The sequence below is a fragment of the Capricornis sumatraensis genome, chromosome 3, assembly GCF_032405125.1.
Source record: "Capricornis sumatraensis isolate serow.1 chromosome 3, serow.2, whole genome shotgun sequence".
Taxonomy (NCBI): domain Eukaryota; kingdom Metazoa; phylum Chordata; class Mammalia; order Artiodactyla; family Bovidae; genus Capricornis; species Capricornis sumatraensis.
Window position 1 is genome coordinate 157,177,509 of NC_091071.1, and position 26,494 is coordinate 157,204,002.

Below are 26,494 nucleotides of genomic sequence, written 5' to 3' on the forward strand. Positions count from 1 at the left end.
TGACTGAATAACAAATACTGTTGCATTCCTTTAAATACTGGTTCACAGTTAAAATACTTGGACTCTGTTGGATTTTTCTGAAGTTTGCTTTTGATCTTTGTTGGTGTATGTCTTTGTCTACAGCTCACTGTGCTTCACTAGTACGTTGGTACACTTCTGAGGACTTGACCCAGTGCCCTGAATTTTGTGAGACTCTTCCCCTTGGCTGATGCGGGCACAAAGCATTCCCAGTCCTGTGTGGGCATCAGAACTGTTCAGCCTTCTCCTTTCCGATGGGCCTTTCCCCAGCCCTGGGTATTTCCTCTCTTGAATGCTCAGCTCAATATTCAACCAGAGACTTGAGAGGACATGTCTGCAGGTGCCCAGGGCTCTCTTGGTGAAGTTGTCTCCTCTCCCACCAATTCTAGCCTATATTTGACCTTCTGAAACTCTGATCTTGGACTCATTAACTTAGAAAGGTTGCCAGGCTCTATTTGAATTGCTCTTTCCCCATAGTTCAGCCTGGAAACTATCTCCCCCTAAGAACCTACTGCAATTATAGGGTTCACTTGGCTTTTTTCCCTTTTCTCAGGGGTCACAGTTCTGGATTTAGGGTTACAGTGTAAATCTTATCCCTGTTACTCCATCATGGCTGAACTGGAAGTCCCCTTGCCTATCTTTCCCCTTGCCTTCCACTTCCCTCCCAAATTTCACTCTGTGCTTCATTTATTTGCTGCTCTCTTATCTTTTGAATCCATAAAGCTTCCGCTCTCTGGTCCTTTTTATTTGCCACACACTTCGCCTAAAATACTTTTTGGCCAGATCATTGTTCATCTCTCTCCATCTTTGGGTCTTATCTCAAATGCTTTTTCTTCAGAGAGAACTTTTCTAACCCACTGGTGTAATTTTAATGCAACTCCCTACTATTCCTGTCACTGTTTTTTCCACTGCACATATGGGTCTGAAAACACCAGTTAGGTGTTTCTTTACTAGTTTATTACCTGTTACTCCCACCGAAATGTAAGCTTCATGATGGAGTACAATTTGCTTCCCAATTTCAATGCCATGTCCCAGTTCTTAGACCAATACCTGCCACACAATAGGTGCTCAATAAATATTATTAAATTAATACATAAAGAGAATTATAAAAAGACATCTCAATATTCTATGCTTACAATAACTGATGCTTCTATTTTTTAAAAAAAAATACTACAAAGCCCTAAAAGTTCACAAATACAATGGCACAACTAATAAATAATGATATTTAAAGTGAACTTGGGAAGTTATATATGGATAAATGATCTGAAGGATATTTTGGGTAGGAGGTTGGTAGATGAACTGTATGCTCTAAGTTTTCTGCTTCTTGTGAAGGTTACTCATAGTCTCCACATTGCTACCTCCTGTGTTTTATTCTCAGTTCTCTGCACGCATGACTAACCAGCTGTTTTGAATATAGTTGATTACTTCCTTCTTTTTAAAACTTGATTCAAAGACCTTTGCTGTACAATATTATATATGTTACAGGTGTACAATATAGTGATCCACCATTTTATACATTATACATCATTCATAGTTATTATATTAACTATATTCCCCATGTTGTACGATACATGCTTATAGCTTATTTTATACGTAGTAGTTTATACCTCTTAACCCCCTACTGCTGTAAAGACCTCCCATCTCCCCTCTCCCCGTTGGTAACCATTAGTTTGGTTTCTACACCTGTGAGTCTGCTTCCTTTTTGTTATACTCACCAGTTTGTTGTATCTTTTAGACTCCACATGTCAGTGACACAGTATTTATTTTTCTGTCTGACTTATTTCCTTAGCATAATGACCTCCAAGTCCATCCATGTTGCTGGAGATGGCAAAATTCTATTCTTTCTCAAAGGACTGAATATTATTCCATTGTATATACATGACATGATTACTTCTTTATAGAAATGCTCTTTACTTGGCTTCTGTGATGCAATGCCATATGCTTTTGCTTTTTCTCCTTTCCTGGCCACTTGCTTACACTATCACTCTTCTCAGCCTCTTACTGGTAAGGTGACTCAGAGCTCAGATCCTTAAACTTCTCTCTTTCCTCTCAACTATGGTATTAATCCAGGTCCAATCAGGTGACAGACACCACACAGTAACTTAAACAGGGCAAGTTTAAAATGAGGAATTATTAAGCCATTTGGGGAAAGTAACTGTGGAGATTGCCTGAGAACCCTAAAGGGCACCTTGGAGCTAAGGAAGCATGCTCAAAGGACAGTTGTGAAAGGGGGTTCAGTCCTAGTGAAGCAGGTGTGGCTGCAGCCCACTGCAAGGAGAAATCTCCTGGCCCTTTATCACCTGGCAAAGAAGGAACAACCCTCTAGGGTGCAGGCAAGCCAACACTGATAGGCAGGTGTGCAGAGGGAGTCGTGTCACTGCAGGTACAGGATTGGAATGTAGTGTCCGGGTCAGGAAGGCCGTGGGAAACAAGCCCCAGAGCGCAGCTGAGCAGACGCTTCGCTGGGTTAACAGCGGGGGTTGGTGCACAGAGGGGATGGTCTGTGCAGAGAGGGCTGGGGGACCACTGTAGAGACTGGTGATCCAGGAGCTGCGAGCCCTAGTGACTGTCTGTGCATGGCCGGGCCCAGATGGCTAGAATGCTGCATGGCAGGAAAGTTAGGGGGCTCGTTCACTAAGGAGAGGGTGAGGGGGCAGTGGTCTCAGCTAGACTGCAGGTCCACCCCGTTTTGGGGCCCAGTCAAGCCGCTAAGCCTGAGTCAGGGGCTTAAGAAAGCACTGGGGGAAGTGGCCAGATGCTGGAGAGGGCTACACCCTGGGGGCACCTGGCACTGGGAAAACAGTGCAAGCTGAGCAGTAGGTGGAGGAAAAGAGAACCAGCAAACCCAGGACAATAAACCTCTCCCCTATGCAATGTCCCTTCAATACCTTCTACTGGCAGAGCTCAAACGTGTCAGCAGGCAAAGGAGAAAGGATGCAGGATACAGGTCCATTGGCACAGATGAAGGGTGTATTTGCAGCTGAGAGGCAACACGTGGAAAACTGACACACATCTTTGGTGCCTCCTTACAGTCCCAAGGCTTTAAATACCATCTACCCACTGACAGTGGCACCCCACTCCAGTACTCTGGCCTGGAAAATCCCATGGATAGAGGAGCCTGGTAGGCTGCAGTCATGGGGTCACTAAAAGTCGGACCCGACTGAGTGACTTCAGTTTCATTCTTCTGCATGGAGAAGGAAATGGCAACCCACTTCAGTGTTCTTGCCTGGAGAATCCCAGGGACCGGGGAGCCTGGCAGGCTACGGTAATAGGGTCGCAAAGAGTTGGACACAATTGAACTGACTTAGCATGCACTGACAGCTTTGGAATTCATTATTGCCACCCTACAGCCTTGCCCTAAACCACAAATGTGCATATCCAACCCACTGTGTACATTTGGTTGTGTGCTAGACAGTGAAATTGAACAGGTTCTGAACTGAACTCAACTCACCCCTCCTTGAAAATAAAATGATCCACTTTGCTGTGAACCTAAAACTGCTCTGAAAAATAAATTAAAAAAAAAAAGATAAATGTAAAAATGTCTAACAAAATGAAAAAAGAAAACTACCCTACTCACCTTCTCCCCCTATTGTCTGCTAACTCGCTTCAGTTGTGTCTGAGTCTTTGCAACCCCATGGACTGTTGCCCGCCAGGCTCCTCCATCCATGGAATTCTCCAGGCAAAAGTGAATTGCCATGCCCTCCTCTGGGGGATCTTCCAGACCCAGGGATCAGACCTCCTGCATCGGCAGGTGTTTTTTTGTTTTTTTTTTTTTTACCACTAGTGCAAATAGCAAGTCTATGTTTTCAGTGCCTCAGACCAAAAGCCTTGGTGTCATCTTTCTCTCTCTGCCCACATCCTATCCATCAGATGCTACTTGTAAACCCATCAGATTACTGGAGTACTCAGAGAATATAGCAGCTAGAGTGATCTTTCTAAAGGAATGAGTGAGGGTGTCATTCCTCTGCTTAGCCCCCTGCAGTGGTTCTCCATTCCACTGGAAGTAAAAGCCAGTCTTTTTGAGGCCTGCAAAGCCCTCCGCCATCTGGCCCCTTCTTACTTCTCACTTCTCTCTTTCCCTCCCTGAGACTCTGCACAGTGAAGTCAGCCCCATGTCTGTTGCTTTGACACTTTAATCCAGTCTGTGAACTGTTTTATTTCTCTGCCTGGATCATTCTTTCTAAATAGTGGCATGGCGTGCTTGCTCCTTCACTTCCTCCAGATCATATCTAGCTCAAATGCGAGCTTCTCAGTAAGACAGTCCTACGCTGATCATTCTATTCAGAATTAGAACTCTCTTCCACCATGCCCTCTTCATGCCTTCGAGCTACTTTTATTTTTCCTCACAGTGCTTATCACCTTATGCATGTTATATAATTTTATTTGACAATTCTCCTCAGTGTACTCTGGTTTTTTTTTCGGCCATGTCATGCCGTATGCAGCATCTTAGTTCTCCAATCAGGGGAATCCGCGCTCCCTGCAGTGGAAGTGTGGAACCCTAACCTCTGGACTGCCAGGAAGTCCCAAGTGCACTGTTCTTGAGGGCATGGCTTGTCTGTTTTGTTCACTTCTGAGTCGCGAGGGCCTAAATAAAACACTACCTGGCATATAGAAGATATACACCTAAATGTGAATGAAGATACATATGAAAGATGGTTCACTATGTAGAGACACATAATATAAAAAAATTAATTCTGTGCAAAACATTATTCAATTAATTTAAATATATTTCATTACACTGACATTCTTAAATTTAGTAAGTTACGTGATATACAAACTAGGTAACACATTGAGAATGTTCATCTAACAGCAGTACCAAATTCCACCTGTGGATGAAGGCGAGTTCTCATTGCGAATATTGGGAACTTCTGAAAATATGCACATCTTATAAATTGTCTGCATATACCCTGTCTTGAATAAATTCAATAGTGAATCTCTGAGATTTGCTATTGTTACCCTATCCTCCACAGACCCCTTTTAACTCCTTCACTACTTTTTAAAGGTCTTTTTTTGTTTGTTTTAGTAAACCTGGACTGACAAGCTTTTAAAGAATTAGAAGTCAATACAGAGGCAATTTCATATTATGCAATTACACACCATTATTATGGCAGAAAATTCTTTACTCCTGCACCATCTGGGACACCTGCAATGCAGAAGATAGGGATCCCTGGGTCGGGAAGATGCCCTGGGGTAGGAAATGGCAACCCACTCCAGTTTTCTTGCCTGGGGAATTCCATGGACAGAGGAGCCTGGAGGGCTACAGTCCATGGGCTCACAGAGTCAGAAACGATTGAGTGAGCACAGGCACACATACACATTACGGAGGTTCGATTTCCTCACTTTAGAAGCGACAGTGTTAAGTCACTCAGTCGTGTCCAACTCTTTGTGACCCCATGGACTGTACCCCGGTAGGCTCCTCTGTCCATAGGGATTTTCCAGGCAAGAACACTGCAGTGGGTTGCCATTCCCGTCTCCAGGGGATCTTCCCGACCCAGGGATCGCACTCAGGTCTCCTGCACTGCAGGCAGATTCTTTACTGTCTGAATCAACAGGAGTCCAAACCCAAATTGCCTGGCAAACTCTAGCAAAGCCAGGCTCTTGATTCCTTCCCTCCTAGTGTCTTAGCCTCATTTCCTTCTGAACAGCAATTGTGCCACTGCAGTTATTTTTTTCCCCATCTCTAGCACAGGAGAAGCATGGAAGCTGTTAACAGGCAAGCCCACTGAACAAGGAAGCAACTTGCAGGCAGACTCAGCCAGAGTTGGAGGGAGGCCATAAAAAAGCCCCAGACAAAAGGCACAAAACTTTACTACAGCTGTCCATTGACCCAGAATCATCAGACAGGTCAGATTATGTATACACTCACTTCTCAGAAAGGTATAGACATGAGTGTAACACAGTTACAGAAAACTGACACCAGAAATTATGAAAAGAATACAAATCTGGTAAATCTTTGGCTGTTTGGGATTGATGCAGCATTTTTGTATATATGTAGACATATTTTTATGTTTTTGCTTTTCTAGTATGTACTTTTTTTTTTAAACCAAAGAAGGAAGTTGTGTGTGTGTGTCAGTCACTTAGTCATGTCTGACTCTTTGTGACCCCATGGAGTGTGGCCAGCTAGGCTCCTCTGTCCATGCGATTCTCAGGCAAGAATACTGTAGTGGGTTGCCACACCCTCCTCCAGGGGATCTTCCCGACCCAGGGACTGAACCTGAGTCTCCTGCATCTCCTGAATTGGCAGACGGATTCTTTACCACTAGTGCCACCTGGGAAGCCCATTGCCTCATAAGTGAACGCTGCTATTAAGGGGTGGAATGAAGTTAGAATTTGAGAACTAAGTGGCAGGTATCATGCTATGAGGTATTATAGTGACAGCGAGCATGTCTTTGATAAATTCAAGCTCCAAATACTCTAAGTGAAGCCGCTGCTGCTGCTGGTAAGTCACTTCAGCCGTGTCCGATGCTGTGCGACCCCATAGATGGCAGCCCACCAGGCTTCCCGTCCCTGGGATTCTCCAGGCAAGAACACTGGAGTGGGTTGCTATGTCCTTCTCCAATGCATGAAAGTGAAAAGTGAAAGTGAAGTCGCTCAGTTGTGTTCGACTCTTCGCGACCCCATGGACTGCGGCCCACCAGGCTCCTCCGCCCCTGGGATTTTCCAGGCAAGAGTACTGGAGAGGGGTGCCATTGCCTTCTCCACTAAGTGAAGCTACAGAGGGGAAAATCTCCCTCAGGAGAAATAATGCCATTTGGCACCCTGTTCTACCACTGGATTTATAGTTGAGGCCAGTGGAGAAGTAAACAGTACATTAACAGGCTGTGTAATGTACATGCTGGGGTTGAAGGAGCAATTCCTGTGGCCTTAAGGGAGGCACCTCAATCAGACTAAGTGGATGCTCCTCAAACCAGAGTAACTCTCCCTGGAAATACTTGGCACCATTGGGGTTATGCTGATGATAGCCAGACTATGGTTTACCCTCACATGTGATTTTACAAGGCTGACAACATAAATGTACCAATTCTTTGTCACCCAGATCTCAATAAACTGATTCACAACCAATCAATCTTTATGGGAGAAAAAAATTCAGATAGGTTCAGTAGGCACTGACTTTTTTCTTAGAATCACTCTTTTAAGTTGCTATCTAAACTCATACTAATGGGACAGAGGTCATTGGGCTTTGAACACCTGGTTTCTAAATTTAATTTCTCCCAGCAGAAAGGCCTAATTAAAAAAATTTTTCAAGACCACAGCCTTCCCTTTGACTATGAGGACACTGCATCCCGATGTTCCCCCCTGCAATTATGAGGATTCACTGATTCGTTGCAATTAATATTGTGATCTGTGAGCATGCGTAGCTTGAAATGAACTGGCTCACTTGGTAATCAAATGTCTTGACTTGACCAACATGTTGCCGTAATCAGCTGAGGCTCAATAAATGCATGAAACATGTGTAAGAACATCTCATAATTTGCATAACATTATCAAGGGAATGTTTTCTCCAATTAGTAAAACTGGGACATCATATGCTTTATTGTAACACATGTAATCTAAAGCAATGATTCCCAAATTTAGCTGCATTGAAGAATCACCTCAGGCCTACTAAATCATAATCTACAAGAGGCGTTATGTTTTTGTTTTGTTTAAAGCTCCCTTAAGAAACTATGGTGAGCAGTCAGGCTTTAAAACAGTGAAGCAGTTGTCATTCCTCTTCGGGAACCGCTTTTAAAAGCTACTGCAACCTTTCCCTCTTCTGAGAATGGATTGAATTATTTTTTAATTAGCTCAAGTCAGTTTGGTGAATTAGATGCCTTAATACAAATTTCGATAATACTAATTTCGGTCAAAGAATAGTAAGAATGCTCTTCTTACGAGTACTGTAAAATGCCTGAGGGAATTTTTTTTAAAAGTGATACTATAAACATAGTATTTGTAGACTTTCTTAAGGGCCTTCTCCGATGTAGAAGTTGCAATAAGCTCTTGACAATCTCTAGTGACATACACTGGCTGCTGACTGCTAGAGCTACACTGCAACAAAATGCAGTCCTATTCCTCATTCAATTCCATGCCCTTTAGGTAAGTTTTCTCTTTCCGCTTACAATTCTATTCCATTAAATAAAATAAAATCAGTCCAGTGGCTATCTTTTTTAATACAGAGGATATCGCATCAGGCAGGAAATGAAAGATTAATTCTACAGATATGGATACCTTACATCGGTTCTATAAACTTATTATAGACAAAAATAAGTCATGTATACCACATACAGTGATATGCACAGTTGATAATCGCCAATTTTTCTCTTGTGCAGGATCTATAGAAGTTTCACAACATCAAATTCTCCACAGAACACTTTCAGAAGAAGCCAACACAAACTTTCACCAAAATACTCACCAAAACAATCACCTTTCGGATCCAAATCCATGTTCTGTCCACTGCCTGCAGAAACAACTGAGGACACATGAACACTTGCTGGAAGCACGGGTTTTGGACTCAGAAACTTGGGCCTAAAATCCTGCACCTCATTAGCTCTAAGTGGGCTCATGAGTTTTTAGATCACTAGTCTGAGTTTTTTTCCATAGGACGTTGAGTCAAGAGAGCAAAAATAAGCATTTAATACCATCTGGAGGAACCCAGCAGTTGATCTGCATTTCCCACTTTTTACCTAGTTAAAAATCAAAGGTCAAGTGATTTCATTTATAAAAGTAAAATATATATATATAACCCTTATACCATATTGTCATATCTCTAGTATGAATTTTATAAAGCTCAATTCTTCTAAGACTTTCTTTCAAATCATTTCGTGATTATTGTGCACATTCATCTGAGATTTACTGAGTGCCTACACCCACCACATGCCAGACACGATGCTGAGGCATTTCCTCAAGAATCACAACTACAGAAAGAATTTTAAGGCTTAAAATTTTAATTTTCCCACACTGTAAAAATTCTTAGTTTTATGTATTATTTGAATTGTACTTTACCTGAATATTGAAATTTGACAATTTCACTGTGACTAAAACGTAAGATTACTCTAAGCTCTTCACATACAGAGTTATTTTGGTGTGGCTTACTGGAGGTTCAATTTAGACCCCAATACTGAGGATCAAGTCACTCATTCACAAACAAACTGGCTATATCTAAAATTATTAAATGAATGGGGTTTTAAGTTGTTGTAACTGCTCATGTTTCCCCAAGTTGGCTTCATTACCATTATTACTTGTTAATTCTTAGGTCTCCTTTTACTTCTGGCTAAATGATTTGGTACAGGACAGGCATACAAAAAGTAAAATGTTTCTTTAAATCCAAGATTTAATTTTAAATAAAGCATCTATCCATGTTGCCCACTGAAATATATAAGAAATTCACTGAGACTCCAGAATAGTAGCCATTACCTTCCCTATATACCCTTCCTACTAAAAACTGTGATCAACAAATAATGTTCAGTCGCTCAGTCTCTCTCTTTGTGACCCCATGGACTGTAGCCTGCTGGCTTCTCTGCCCATGGGATTTTTTCCAGCCAAGAATACAGAGTGGGTTGCCATTTCTGACTCCATCAACAAAAGTCTTTAAGTTCCATGCTTTTATACTGCCTTTAGCTTTCCATAACATCTTTTTCATGAATGAGGTACAAAATAAATGATAAATTTTTAAGTAGAAAATGTCAATTTGCAATATGGAAGATAAGCTAGGAGCCAGACATAGGATCAAATCCAGACCCAATTCCAGGTTCTGCCGTTTCCTAGTAGTAACCTTCACTTTCCCTTCATGGGTAACAGCCTTGTCCTGGTGAAGGGGCTGGGGTAACTCATGAAGCTATGAGCCATGCTGTGCAGGGCCACTCAAGACAGACCAGTCATAGTGAAGAGTTCTGACAAATCATGGTCCACTGGAGAAGAAAATGGCAAACCACTCCAGTATGTTTGCCAGGTCGGAAGGTATCTGACATGCTATTGGGAAAGGTGGTGGTTTAGTCGCTAAGTCTTGTCCAACTCTTTTGACCCTGTGGACCCTGCCAGGCTCCTCTGTCCATGCGGTTCTCCAGGCAAGAATACTGCAGTGGGTTGGCATTTCCTTTTCCAACTGGAGAAAAATGCAGGGCAATTACTTATAGCTCCAGAAAGAATGAAGTAGCTGGGCCAAAGCAGAAATGACTCTCAGTTGTGAATGTGTCTGATAGTGAAAGTAAAGTCCAATGCTGCAAAAAATAATATTGCATAGGAATCTGGAATATCAGGTCCATGAATCAAGGTAAATTGGACATTGTCAAGCGGGTGATGGTAAGAGTGAACACCAACATCTTAGGAATCAGTGAACTAATATGGACAGGAATGAGCCAATTTAATTTAGATAACCATTGTATCTTTCTTTGCGATTGGAATGAAAAATAACCTTTTCCAGTCCTATGGCCACTGCTGAGTTTTCCACATTTGCTGGCATATTGAGTGCAGCACTTTCACAGCGTCATCTTTCAGGATTTGAAATAGCTCAATTGGAATTCCATCACCTCCACTAGCTTTGTTCGTAGTGATGCTTTCTAAGGCCCACTTGACTTCACATTCCAAGATGTCTGGCTCTAGATTTGTGATCACATCATCATGATTATCTGGGTTGTGAAGATCTTTTTTGTACAGTTCTTCCATGTATTCTTGCCACCTCTTCTTAATGTCTTCTGCTTCTGTTAGGTCCATACCATTTCTGTCCTTTATTGAGCCCATCCTTGCATGAAATGTTCCCTTGGTATCTCTAGTTTTCTTGAAGAGATCTCTAGTCTTTCCCATTCTGTTGTTTTCCTCTATTTCTTTGCACTGATCGCTGAAGAAGGCTTTCTTATCTCTTCTTCCAATCCCAAAGAAAGGGAATGCAAAAGAATGCTCAAACTACCACACAATTGCACTCATCTCACATGCTAGTAAAGTAATGCTCAAAATTTTCCAAGCCAGTCTTCAGCAATATGTGAACTGTGAACTCCTTGATGTTCAAGCTGGTTTTAGAAAAGGCAGAGGAACCAGAGATCAAATTGCCAACATCCGCTGGATCATAGAAAAAGCAAGAGAGTTCCAAAGAAACATCTATTTCTGCTTTATTGATTATGCCAAAGCCTTTGACTGTGAGGATCACCAGAAACTGGAAAATTCTGAAAGAGATGGGAATACCAGACCACCTAACCTGCCTCTTGAGAAATCTGTATGCAGGTCAGGAAGCAACAGTTAAAACTGGACATGAACAACAGACTGGTTCCAAATAGGAAAAGGAGCACGTCAAGGCTGTATATTGTCACCCTGCTTATTTAACTTCTATGCAGAGCACATCATGAGAAGCGCCTGGCTGGATGAAATACAAGCTGGAATCAAGATTGCTGGGAGAAATATCAATCACCTCAGATATGCAGATGACACCACCCTTATGGCAGAAAGTGAAGAGAAGCTAAAAAGTCTCTTAATGAAAGTGAAAGAGGAGAGCGAAAAAGTTGGCCTAAAGCTCAACATTCAGAAAACGAAGATCATGGCATCTGGTCCCGTCACTTCATGGGAAATAGATGGGGAAACAGTGGAAACAGTGTCAGATTTTATTTTGGGGGGCTCCAAAATCACTGCATATGGTGATTGCAGCCACGAAATTAAAAGACGCTTACTCCTTGGAAGAAAAATTATGACCAACCTACATAGCATATTCAAAAGCAGAGACATTACTTTGCCGACTAAGGTCCGTCTAGTCAACGCTATGATTTCTCCTGTGGTCATGTACGGATGTGAGAGTTGGACTGTGAAGGCTGAGTGCCAAAGAATTGATGCTTTTGAAGTTTGGTGTTGGAGAAGGCTCTTGAGAGTCCCTTGGACTGCAAGGAGATCCAACCAGTCCATTCTGAAGGAGATCAGTCCTGGGTGTTCTTTGGAAGGAATGATGCTAAAGCTGAAACTCCAGTACTTTGGCCACCTCATGCAAAGAATTGACTAATTGGAAAAGACTCTGATGCTGGGAGGGATTGGGGGCAGGAGGAGAAGGGGATGACCCAGGATGAGATGGCTGGATGGCATCATGGACTTGATGGATGTGAGTCTGAGTGAACTCCAGGAGATGGTGATAACAGGGAGGCCTGGCGTGCTGCGATTCATGGGGTCGCAAAGAGTCAGACACGACTGAGCGACTGGACTGAACTGAACTGAACCACTGTATCTACTACTGCAGGTGAGAATCCCAAGAAGCGGAGTAGCCCTCATAGTCAACAAGAGTCCGAAATGGAGTATGTGGGTGCAACCTCAAAAACGACAGAATGACCTTGGTTCATTTCCAAGGGAAAGCATTCAACATCACAGTTATCCAAGTCTATGCCCCAACCACTGATGACAAAGAAGCTGAAGTTAAGCAGTTGAAGAACTAGAACTAACACACGCGTGCACACACAAAATGTCCTTCTCATCATAGGTGACTGGAATGCAAAAGTAAGAAGTCAACAGATACCCAGACAACAACCAAGTTTGACCTTTGAGTACTAAATGAAGCAGGACAAAGGCTAACAGAGTTTTGTCAAGAGGACATGCAGAGTCTTCGTTAAGAACACTTTTCCAATAACCTGAGATGACTCTATACATGGACATCATCAGATGATCAATACCAAAATCAGGTTATGTTCTTTGCAGCCAAAGATGGGAGAAGGTCTATAGTCAGCAAAAACAGGACATGGAGCTAACTATGGCTCAGATCATGAGCTTCTTATTGCAAAATTCAGGCTTAAATTGAAGGAAGTAGGGAAAGTCACTAGGCCACTTAGATATGACCTATGTCAAATCACATGACTATACAGTTGAGGTGATGGGTAGATTCAAGGAATTAAATCTAAGAGTGCCTGAACTATGGACAGAGGTTCAAAATATTGTACAGTAGGCAATGACCAAAACCATCCCAAAGAAAAATAAATGCAAGAATTGAAAGTGATTGTCTCAGGAGGACTTACAAATAGCTGAGAAGCGGAAGGCAAGGGAAAAAGGCTTCTCGGCCTTTTGGCTGAGACCGCAGACAGTAAGGCATCTGTCTACACTGTGGGAGACTCGGGTTCAATCCCTGGGAGAAGGAAATAGCAATCCACTCCAGTACTATTGCCTGGAAAATCCCACGGACAGAGGAGCCTGGTAGGCTACAGTCCATGGAGTCGCCAAGAGTCGGACATGACTGAGCGACTTCACGTACACTCTACTCAATGTAGTTTCACAGAATAGCAAGAAGGCCTTAATTGAACATTGCAAAGAAATAAAGAAAAAAATAGAATCGAAAAGACAAGATCTTTTCAAGAAAATTGGAGATATTGAGGGAATACTTCATACAATGATGAGCACAATAAAGGACAGAAACAGTGAAGACCTAACAGAACAACTATACAAGAAAGATCTTAAAGACCTAGATAAACATGTTGGTGTGGTCACTCACCTACAGCCAGATATCCTGGAGTGTGAAGTCAAGTGGGCCTTAGGAAGCATTACCGTGAACAAGGCTAGTGGAGGTGACAGCTGAGCTATTTAAAATGATGCTTTAACATGCTGTACTCAATGTCAGCAAATTTTGAAAACTCAGCAGTGGCCAGAGGACGGAAAAGGGATAGTTTTCATTCTAATGCCAAAGAATGTTCTAACTACTGTACAATTAATTGTGTTCATTTCACATGGTACCAAGGTATGCTCAAAATCCCTCAGGCTAGACTTCAGCAGTATATGAATCAGTAACTTTCAGATGTACTAGCTGGGGTGCAAAGAGGCAGAGGAGCAGAAGATCAAATTAGCAACATTCACTGGATCACACAGAGAGCAAAAGAATTCCAGGAAAACATCTACTTCATTGACTATGCTAAAGCCTTTGTGTGGATCACAGCAAACTGGAAAACTTTTACAGAGATGGGAATACCAGATTACCTTACCTGTCTCCTGAAAAACCTGTATGCAGGTCAAAATGCAACATTAGAATCAAACATGGAAAAACAGACTGGTTCAAAACTGGGGAAGTACAAGGTGGCTGTATATCATCACTCTGCTTATTCAACTTATATGCAGAGTACATCATCCAAAATGCCAGGCCAGATGAAGCTAAAGCTGGTATTAAGATTGCCAGGAGAAATATCAATAACCTTAGACATGCAGATGCCACCACCCTAATGACAGAAAGCCCAGAAGTAGAGCCTCTTTATCAAAGTGAGAGAAGAAAGTGAAAAGAGCTGGCTTAAAGCTTGGGGCTGGTGCACTGGGATGACCCAGAGGGATGGTATGGGGAGGGAGGTGGGAGGGGGGCTCAGGATGGGGAACACTTGTACACCCGTGGCAGATTCATATTGATGTACGGCAAAACCAGTACAATATTGTAAAGTAATTAGCCTCCAATTAAATTTAAAAAAAATCAGAAAACTAAAATTATAGCATCTGGTCCCATCGGTTCATGGCAAACCGAAGGGGAAAGAGTACAAGCAGAAAGATTTTCCTTTCTTGGTCTCCATGATCACTGCAGATGGAGACTGCAGCCATGAATTTAAAACGATGCTTGCTCCTTGGAAGGAGACATGACAAACCTAGACAGCGTATAAAAACGGCACAGACACCACTTTGCCAGCAATGGTCCATATAGTAAAACTACGGTTTTTCCAGCAGTCATGTATGGGTGAGAGAGTTGGGCCATGAAGAAGGCTGAATGCCCAATAATTGATGCTTCTGAACTGTGGTGCTGGAGCAGACTCTTGAGTTTCTAGGACTGTAAGGAGATCAAATTAGTCAATCCTGAAGGAAATCAACTCTGAATATTCATTGGAAGGACTGTTGCTGAAATTGCAATACTTTGGCCACCTGATGGAAGAGCCAACTCCTTTTTCCATTGATGCTGGGAAAGACTGAAGGCAAAAGGAAAGGGCAAAAGGAAAAGGCAGAGGATGAAATGATTAGATCACCAATTCAATGGACATGAATCTGAGCAAACTCCAGGAGACAGGGGAAAACAGAGGAGCCCGGCGTGCTGCAGTCCATGGGATCACAAAGAAACAAGACAAGTTAAGTGACTGAACAAGCAGTATTAAGCTTGGGCAACACTAGTATAATCAACAGTTCTCATCTCATGGAGACCATGTTTCAACTAAGTTAAACAACATACACAAAGCACTCAGAATACCATCTGGCACATGGTGGTAAGTATTGTATCACTGCTTAACACTTATATATTTGTTTCTGCTTTGGGGAACAGAAATGATTTAAACCATTTTGCTAACCCGAAATGTTTTAATATTCATACTGATAGTGTACGAAATACGTACTGCCTGACTATATGCACCATATTGAATACATGATCTACAACTGTGGTACGTTCACTGCTCTCCTCCCTAGACTTGGACAAAAATAGCACTCATGAGATGAAAGTGAAAGTGAAAAGTGAAAGTGAAGTCGCTCAGTCGTGTCCGACTCTTTGCGACCCCATGGACTGTAGCCTACCAGGCTCCTCTGTCCATGGGATTTTCCAAGCAATAGTACTGGAGTGGATCGCCATTTCCTTCTCCAGGGGATCTTCCCAACCCGGGGATTGAATCCGAGTCTCCCACATTGTAGACAGACGCTGTGATAAACAAGGCTATAAGGCAGGCAAAGATAAAACCTTGTGATGCTTATTCAAAGTATGTGTTTAAAACTGTAAACAAAAGCAGCATTACTTGGAATGAACATTCAATTGTTTTCCAGAACTGGGAACTAAATACTTAGAAGGCTGACATCATGCAAACTAGTCTCCTAGGGATGCAGACATAATTGTAAGGTCACTGCCTGTCACCTAAGCCTTTCCTGCTATGCAATGTACACTCCGGAGGGAGAAGCATCATCAGTGCTTTGCTATGACGAGATTTCTGCCAAGAGAGTACACCAGCATCTTTGGGGGTGGTGGTGGTACCTGTCTATGTTTACAGTGCTACACGGGTGATTTTAATATACCCTTTAGCAAGACATGCATCCCTCTCCCGCCCCCTTTTAAAATTCACTGACATAAGAACCTTACAATCACAACCACAAGTTTATTTTGTGAGGCTGTGTGTTCCCTAATTGCAATGAGTTTTCAATCTTTAAATAATATAACTATATAACAATTCAAAATAAACACTGTCCTGGATTCAAAAATGATAGCAGAGAATTACAATTAAACAAGTGGACAAAGAGTACATCATTTTTGCAATTGGAAAACTATGTATCCATCCTCCTTAAAATTCTTCAAGTAAGTCACCAAAATCTATTCACATCAACAGGATTAAATGAATGGTTAGGATCATTGTTTGAGATTAAGACATTAAAAAACAAAGAACAGCATGAATGACCTCTTGCTGAAAAGAAAGCAAAGTCAAAATGTATCACTATGAGCTTTATGAACTAAAATAAAGCTAATGCACTAAAACATTTAAAACATGTTGGGTGATCCAATTTTGTTTTTCAGTACAGCATCATTTTCTGACCATTCAACTCAACTGCAATTGACTGAAATGCAAATGAATGCAAAATGGCTGCATTCACTGATCGTTCAACTCAACTGTAATTCAGAAATGTTTTAATGTATTTCTAAGCATTTAGAAGCATAGATACCAAACCTGTTCTCCAAAACTAACAAGTGTCTCTGAATTCTACATGTGATTTGTATATCCATACTTGAGACGATGATACAAATTTAACTTGACTGATTTTTAATAATTCAAACCACAACCTAAATTTTTGTTTTAATGTCTCATTTAGACTTCAAATGGAAGTTTTTACATCTTTCATATTAACTTGACAGTAAGTATTCTATTCCCTAAAGTTATATATATATATATCAATCATTTAATTGGAAACTGAGACCAATTAAAAAAAATAATGAAATGTGCAATACCAGTATTTTCTTGTAGATAAACACCCTATAATTACAGAAATTCCAATTGTGTAAAGTCTGAAAGGGAAACCTTTCACCTTCCCATGTTACACCTGACTGACTACCGCTCAAGTATGGTCAAAGCATCCTGAGAATAACGTTCATGATAGCTTTCACTTGTATCTTAACTATATCATGCAAAATTGGAAAGCACTGAGAAGAGCATAAGGCCTGTATTTCTACAGTACAAATGGAGACGAAATTAAATGCAATAAGAGCATATTTCCAAGTCTGAAAGGAAAATTATAACCCAAGACGCACGGGGAAAAAATATTTATGTGGAATTTTTAATCCATATTAGAATTCAGTTTTAACTTGACCATAAATTTAAACAGATATCATCTTCTGAGACATACATTCTAATAAATGTATCAACAGTTTACCATAGTCAACCAAGGGTCAGTTGGTGACATTATTAGTAACATTTCATCTTTCTATCAACAGAAATCTATAGTGGTTTGCCCCAATTACATATCTGAAACATTGTCTTATGAAAACAAAATGAAACAAAATTAAATAAAATTGAAGATAAAAATACTCTGAAGTTAAAGCGAACTATAATCCTTGGCAGATCAGTCAGGTAAAAAATATTGGTGAAAGTTGGAAGCACGAGATAACTGACGTGAATCTTCAGCACAAAGCACATCTTTGAAAACATAAAATGATGACTCTTTGGATTATAAGAGCTAAAGATCCAAGAATCATCAGGTTTGAAAAATATTGCTTAATCACTTTCCAAATTGCAGCTGCAAGAACTGAAGATCTTATTAAAAAATATTAAGGTAATCATATTTATTGCATCTTTAGAATGCATTCTGAAGCAGAAAATTAACAGTGGATCCCAGCTTCACCAAAATATATATATTTGAGAGGGGGAACCTAAGATATTTAGAAACAAAGTGTAGACCACATGTGCTTTTCAGAGGGGCTGAATTAAATATAACCAGCTGCCAACTTTGTGCTCTGACATACGTGAATTAGTGAGTATATGTATACTAAACTCATTTGTGTTTGCCTACAATAAATGAAATAAACACTGCCCTATACAATCCACTATTAGCAGTGCATACAACAGCAAAAAATTATTGTACAATTTATACATACTAAAATATTTTCTTTCTCTAGAAATAATGCAGAACAAAACCTAATCATTGTTAAGAATTTGGGACATCTCAAATTACAGTAGGGAAAAATCAAATCAGGGTGTGTACTGAGCCCAAAACAAAGGTTCCTGGTCATAAGGCTATTAGATTAGTAAGTGCAAGTGGTAGAATTAAGCATGCTCAAATTTTATGCTTGGGTCTCTGTATGTAATCAAACCTTTAAATTAAAACAAGACGAGCTAAAGAAATGCCTTAAGCAGAGCGAGATAACTGGGAATCGTGTCACTGCTTTTACCATTATTGTTACCCAACTTATACAATGTGCAAAGTGCTAAGCAACGCTACAAAAACACAATTACATGAACACTGAAGACCTGGGGAAATGAAATCCAACAATTTTTATTTTAATGAGCTGTATTTTCTAAATTTTGTTTTATTTTTTCCTGTTTTCATACAGTATTGAAAACAAAACTCAGCACATTCACATTTTCCCGAGGAACTGTAAAGATGATCTCTACAGGGATAAACGTTGTAAAGCCTGAAGCTCAATCAACTGATGTTGAAAACTCTCAAAGGGAGTAAAGGCTTGATCTGAATGGTCTAGAACATGTACTGTAATTTAATAGAAGAGATGGTCGTCTTAATATTTAATGATTTAAAAGAACTTCCCAGTCCATGCGAAGAGTACAGTCCAATAATAAATCAAGTTTCTGAACGCATTTTATGCTACATATGTGTATACTTTGCGATCCTCAGGTGTTCGTGCCAAATATTCTCTCTCAATAAGTCCTTCAATACGTTTTTTAATAACAACTGGACTTGGTAAGAATCGAGCCTTCAACTGCTGAGTTACCTAAAAGAGAAGGTTAAAAAATAAACTAACTTCTACCAGAAAATTGGAAACAAAAAATATTTCCATATAAACACACAATTATCTCTGAAATGAAATGATGTACCATTTTAAGACTCAGATCAAACTTCAGTAATTTGATTATGAAAATTAAAAATGATACTGTTGAAAACGTCCTGTGTGGCTGACTAGAACATATCTCCTCATATGAGGATTAGCAAATGGATTAGCAGATGAATTAGTTGGAAAAATTCATATCAATTTATTACCACCCTACAGTTTAACCACTTTGAAGCTATAATCGAGCGCCTTCTAAGTTACTATCCCAATTCAGATTCAAATTCCAGCTCTCTCACTAGCCCTGGGTCCTTGGGAAATTATTAACCTCATGAAGTTGTTGTGTATATTAAATGAGTTAATAGATGTGATGCAGAATAATGCATTGTCCCACAGTTAAGTGCTACTGTTAGTATTCTTTTCGTCAACAGCTGTCAGGATTCTAGGCCGTTACATTAGTAATAATAAAACAGTTAACTACAGCACAGTAGCCGCAACCTGACTAAACACTCTCTATATATGTCTGTTTTATATATTTATTTGATACCCTTAACCCTGCAAAGTTGGCTGTCTCATTTTACAAAAGTGGAAAATAAGCCAGAGAGGAAAAATGATAAGTTGTAAGTAGCAAACAGAACCAGAAGAGATGAGAATCTAAATCCTTCTGATCTTACCTCCTTCTTTCATGTAAGATCACTTTAGCTGCAGTCACAACAGTACCTTCAATTCCTTTGGTTCTATTTCATAAGCACCCATTCTACAACACCCCAAAAGCCACCATTCAGTTCTTTACTAAGTTGTAGTTTTTATACCTTTTGTGTAGACCTGGAGTCAACAAATCGCACCCTACAGGCAAATACAGCCCACTGCCTGTTGTAAATTTTTCCTGGAACAGCCACCCTCATTTGTTATCTATAGCTGCTTTCATGCCATTTAAAAAAAGGCTGCCAAACTCTGGTAAAGACTGATAGCACAAATTTATAGTATAGCAAGTTTCCAAGCACCATAACCTCACATCCTGTTTTACGTAAGAAAAGAAGTCATTTTCATGTGAAATTCCTCTAAATCCCACCATGTTGCACTTAACCTGTTTATCCAAGCATGTATCCACCTTTCTTTAGAAACACCCCTGCCTCCTGCCCTGGGTTTCAGGAAGAGGTATTCAGTAGCATTCATTAACACATCAACTGCCTGTGCGTTCTCTACACAATTCTCTTGCCTTTCTTTTTCTAGACTTTAGTACATCAATTATTCCTCATCCCTGTTCTTTCCTTGTTTTTAAGCATCCTTTCTTTATCCTTAGACTATAAATGCAACACAAAGTGATCCCATCTAGAAAAAAAATGTTCAGATGCCCTCACCTCAACACATAATCCTCTAGGTGTTATTCTTCGTGGCCTTTCCCACAAGACAGCATCCCAAAGGACAAGCCACTCACTTGGTTTTAGCTCCATTTACTTCTCAAGGCACTGCCACCAAATGTTCACTCTTACCAGTCCAATGAAAATGGGAAAACTAATCAGTCACCTAATTGCCAACACATATTAAATGTTTACTTGATTTGGTTTTTAAATGATTTTTGAAATTACTGACCATTCACCCATAATTCTCTTCCTTTGTCAATGTAATACAAAGTCAACTTATAAAAATGATTTTAACTGACCTGTGGAACACAGCAGTGCATACCCCTTCCCTTTTCAGTTAAAGAAACCAACCTCTATCCAGCCAATCAAGCTAGGGGCCTCAGAGTCATCCTCCACTCCTCTTTTTCATTTCCTATGCTGTCAGTTTCTCTTCCCATTTGTCTTCATTTGGTTCTCTATCTTCACCCAATACTTTATTCAACCCTAATCACCTCTTTCCTCACTATTTCAATGGCTTCACAAAGATCTTACATCTTTACTACAAGCATGTTTGTTTTTAAGGTGTGCACATAATTTGATGCTCAGCTATGCTTAACTGTCAAGAAAGTGCCAGGTTTTTAATACTGTGTTAATTGACTCCATTTTCAAATTTGAAGACTGTATTTTAAAATACAACAGTACTTTCCTAAGTTTAAGCTGTTAAAGTGATTTTGCCTTTTCCACATCAGTGCTGTCTGGAAGGGTCCTCACCTCTGCTACTAACACATTGTGCTGCATCTTCTTCCTAGATTTCATTATCCGCACTATAGCAGCTTCTATCTCATGTTTTCTGTCGTCGTCTACTTTCTGCCTTGTTTCTTTCCTTTCTGGGTCGGATTCACCTTGCTTGGCAGCAACTACAAGAGAAATAAAGACATTTACCATGTGATTATCATGCAAATTTCACACACAATGAAAAATTATTTATAAGCAACCTTAACCTAAAAAAACCCATTTCAACCTCTGAATATATACTATACACATACTTTTATTCAAATAAACATACAAAAAGTACCTAATTCAAAGTTTACTGAATATTAAATTTAATTCTGGATTTTTCTTTTTAAATATTAGAAGCTTAATTTTAGAGAGATAATAAAACCAATTTTATTTTTATAGACTAGAATGATTCCTTTCCTAGAAGAAAAATGGTAGCCACATATAGTTAGCAGTAAGATTATCAGTAAAGAATTTTCACTGCTTGTGACTTCCAGATGTTAAGTAGTATCTTACCAATATGACTTCAAGTTAAGCCTCACCAAAACCACATCAAATGGGAGAAATGTGAGGACTTTAAGAGGACAAAAGAGCGTGTATTGCCAAGATTTAGCTAGCTAAATAAAAAAATTTTTAAGTATCACCAGAATGTCTCTTAACAAAACTCCATTTGGACACCTCATCAATTATTCAACAATTTGTCATTTATGTTAGTAATTCCTAAATGTCACAATATCACTAATTTGGCTCCAAAATCACTGGGGAGGGTGACAACAGACATGAAATTAAAAGACACTTGCTCCTTGGAATAAAAGCAATGACAAACCTAGACAGCACATTAAAAAGCAGAGACATTCTTGGCCTACAAAAGTCCGTATAGTCAAAGCTATGGTTCTTCCAAGTAATCACACAGATATGAGAGCTGGACAATAAAAAAGGCTGAGCATTGAAGAATTGATGCTTTAACTATGGTGTTGGAGAAGACTCTTGAGAGTCCCTTGGACTGCAAGGAGATCAAACCAGTCAATCCTAAAGGAATCAACCTTGAATATTTTTATTGGAGGGACTGATGCTGAAGTTCCAATACTTTGGCCACCTGATGTGACGATCTGACTCACTGGAAAAGACACTGATGCTAGGAAAGACTGAGGGCAGGAGGAGAAGGGAGCAACAGAGGGTGGAATGGTTCGATGGCATCACTGACTCAATGAACATGAGTTTGAGCAAACTCCACGAGATAGTGAAGGACAGGGAAGCCTAGCATGCTGCAGTCCATGGGGTCGCAAAGAGTCAGACCTGACTGAGCAACTGAACAACAATGTAAACTACATTCCACTCTTTTGGAGTAGTCTCACTCTGTTATTCCCCAGTCTTCAAGCCAACTTCTCAAGATTTAAGTATAACAGTTCTTTCTCTTATAACCTTGCTCTAATCGAAGTAGCAGAGAAAGAAAAGTGGTAATTGATGAAGTTTATTTGGTTATCAATAGTAGATAGATGTGAAGTTTCTGGAGTAAAAACTGAAATATTACAAAGTACCACATAAAATATTGCTGACTTAGGCCTGGGCACACCCATGAGACAGCAGACTACAATTCAGAAGATCATTCTGATGTGCCCATTCAGTTATTTCTAATTAGAACTCCTTGGTTAAGAATCCTACTTTCAGGGTCTTCTCCCAAGTTAATCAACACATTAACAAGAAAAAGAATAAAATTAGATTAAAATGCTCAACTAAAGGAGAAAAATGCTTTTCTTCAAAAATTCCATACCATAAGGGGAAAAACAAAGATACAGACACTGGTTTAAACAGAACTAAAGAAACATTAAAATCACTGTAATGTGGAGCTCTTGAGTGAATCCTGGACCCAAAAAATATGATTATGAAAATGAAACAACCGTGGACATGCAAATATGGGTAATACATATAGATGTTTGGAATTAATTTCTAATTAATAATTAATTTCTGGGTCTGATATAGTACAATTTTGTGGTAAAATCTTAATTCTGAGAAAAGTATATTCTCAAGTATTTAAGGGAAAAGTGTTACGATGTTTGCAAATTAAGTCCAAATGCTGCAGGAACTATAAATATATATGAAGGAAGAGGGAGAATGGGAAGGTAGAAATAAAGGTGCTTAAGCAAATGTGGCAAAATTTAATTGAGTGTCTATTACAGCATTTTTCACTTTTTCTGCTGATGTGAAAACAGATAAAACAGTGGAGGGAAAAATTTTTTTTAACAACACACTTATTTCATCTAAATTTGGTCACCTAAATAAATATACTCCAAGACTGTGGATTATGTTTTTAAAAATGTGAGGATGGAGTTCACTCCCAGAGCCTGGCATAATGTGTTTAAGAGAAGCATAACAAGGATATTTGCTGCCTAAGTGGGTACCTAAGTATCTATATGTATCAGGAGGAATATACTTAGCACCAGAGAGAAAATTTTAACTTCCACAAAAATCAGTAAGAGCCAAGATAGATTCTAAGTACCATTTCAAAAATGAAACACGTTTTTCTTTATGGAATTTGATAGCTGAAAACTTTAAAAAAGGTCATCTAGTCAAATTTTTCATCACATTTAACTGTATTTCTTTTTTAATGAAATCTAAAATACTATATACATATATACTACATACTTAACACCAAAAATCAAAAATCTATGAAGATGACTTTTTAAAATAATCATAATACTATCTGACAATATTAGCTGGGCATGATATAATCTTGAATTACAAAGACATTTATTTAGGATTAAGCAGGCTGAGGCTAGGTAATTCAGATCTATATCACCACACATCTTCCAAATCTGAGATACAAGTAACTTCTGAAATCCAAAACTCTGCCCAAAACTGCAGTCTTATGTCTTACACTAGTGAAAAAGATATTTTATTCCACAACCACCCTTTAGCACTATTCTATTTTTTAACATACATCTGTGTCCCAAAGATATGGATCAATGATATCGGTTCCAATGAATAAACTAAGTAGTCATGGCTGTAAAGAGATACCACTTTGCTGTGAAAAAAATATCCTATTTAGAGTCAAAAAGAAAAACTAAAGTGTATATACAAAGTTCTTGAATCAGTGTATTCTGGCAATCAACTGTATACTTAATATTTAAAAAATTTTAAGACTTTATCTTTTATTATTAATATATAAAAATCAGAAAATTGAAGTCATTTTAAACGCTTAACTTATTTTAAAATACACAGATATGAATTACACAGATTTTATTAGATTAATAAACAGGTTTTATTACACAGATATATTAGATGTACTGGACAAATTATCACTGGGAAGCTCATCTAAAAACCAGGTAGCAAGCTACACTAAGAGTTTAAATAGTCAGCAAAGGTGAAGTGCTTTTTTGCCTTCTTAAATACATAGAAAATATACACCTTACATTGTTAAATATACAATAGATAGGACGTTTACTGTCATCCTAAAAAAAGCTGGACCAAAAACTGTTCACAACAGGGTTATCTCTGTTTTTAAGTTAGAGAAATAATATGGTTTCTAAAGTTTTGAAATTTAACAAATATTTATCAGAATATAAATAGCTGCATCTAAAGATTAAATTTTAAATAGATAACTCACAATTTTGAAAAATTTGTAAATCAGTTTTAAAAGCAGACTTCATTGAATAGTTGTTAACCAGTTAAAAGCAATTTTTTATAAGAAAACATTCATAAAATTGTATTTCACTTGCTGAAAACCATATGAAAATAATATTTGTTCACACTATGAATTAGTTTTTCAAATGCTTACTGAACTTGGATTCAACTGCATTTTGACAGGAACATACAATGATAAAAGTCACTTTATCTCTTAAGTCTATGTATCATGCAGCAGACAGAAAAACGTTACTTTTAAAAAAATAGAAATCCAACGTTAAGAACTTCTAAGAAAAAATATGTATGCAATTTTTAAGAGAAAAAGATAATTTCAGATACCTGTTTGAATCTTGACTCTGTGTAGTTTGGACGTGAACTGATCATTAACTGTAAATATGTGACCATTTTCTATCTCCTTTGACTTGGGCTCCTTGGTGAGGACCCGCTGTGTTGGTTTACCACAGGCGAGGGACTGCAGGGCTCTAACAAGTTCTCTTTCAGGGATATCTGTCTCCTGTTGAATTTCCTGAAATTTCACCAGATTAACAGAGTTTAACAGGACAGATTAACAGTGTGAAAGATTAAATTAGTTAATTAGTAAGTAAAATTGACCAGGCAGTAGTTGAGAGGTAATTCCATTTAAGAAATAATTCACAACAAAAAACTTTGTTATGACACTTCACTAAAATCTCACTTATTTGAACACACTAGAGAAAAAGGTGGTTCAAGTCACAGAACATCGAAAAGCTATGTTTTTTCCTGCAGGGATATAAAGTCCAGTCTAAGAATGTCATCCAACAGAGATTAGCAGGGGCTTACTTTAATATTTAGGTAAAAATAAAGTGTTAACCAACATACAAATGCTAACTTTAGAAATACTCTACAATCTTCCTCCCAAGTTTATCCATACTACTCTTTGCTTAGCAACTTTTCCCTAGAAATAAGCAAAGTATACTATCAAAGATTTACAATCCAAGTTAACCATATTTACTGCCTGTATAACCAAATGAAAAAAAATTTAAATACTTGGTAATTTTTGTATTAAACATGAAAAGCAGTAAATTCGTTGTATACTTTTTTATGCCAGTGGGACAGGAAGAGAATTGTACATCTGTATGATATACATCGACAGGTACTGCATGGCTCAAGTTTTCACACTGGGATGTATCATTTTGATTCACTGTATAAGGCTGTTTTTTTCCCCTCAAATGGAGCGCAGGAAGAATGGGCATAAAGATGGTGTTATTTAGACTATGTAACTGATCTGGAGCAAGTCATCGTCCTTTAACAAGATCCTGAGGAATACCATTAGGCTTTTTCAGAGGACTGCAGGTAGGTGAGGACTGAGAGACCTGTCAGTTTTAGTGACGATGCACATTCCTTAGCTTCCAATCATCTCTGTATGTCTACATACTTTAGACACATCAATATCAATCCTAGCAAATTAAATATGTGCTCTTAATAAACAATGTTAATTTTAATTATTATGTACATACTAAAAGTGACTTATTTACCTATATTATTGTTTAACCAGAGTCAAAGAACCAGAAATGCCTTTTTAGGTAGAAATTCATGCTTCATCAATAAATAAATCTCTATTATCTCAATAGATCAGTGGAATTCGATTATGATTTTGCATTTGATGTGACATATGGAACTACTCTTTCCATTCCCACAAATGAATTAGCAGTTATTTCAATTCCACTTATTAGAAATGGCAAATTTATCACATCCCAAACACTTCTGTATAATACTACTCTGTTTCTGGACTTTCTGTTTTGTTCAAATGAGCTATTTGTTCACACATGTTAAAAACAAT

The 26,494-nt window shown here is 38.9% G+C and overlaps 1 protein-coding gene across 2 annotated transcripts in view; it reads right to left on the bottom strand.

The window, feature by feature from the left end:
- Positions 1 to 17,810: 17,810 nt before the first annotated feature.
- The window catches only part of CUL3 (cullin 3), a 105,701-nt gene continuing 97,017 nt past the window's right edge, over positions 17,811 to 26,494 (bottom strand). For both annotated transcript variants that reach the window (XM_068967170.1, XM_068967171.1), the window contains 3 exons: positions 25,015 to 25,201; positions 21,049 to 21,194; positions 17,811 to 18,880 (listed from right to left, as the gene is read on the bottom strand). In XM_068967170.1, the coding sequence (XP_068823271.1) occupies positions 18,749 to 18,880; positions 21,049 to 21,194; positions 25,015 to 25,201 (465 nt within the window). In that variant the 3' untranslated portion in view covers positions 17,811 to 18,748. The remainder of the gene's footprint in view (positions 18,881 to 21,048; positions 21,195 to 25,014; positions 25,202 to 26,494) is intronic.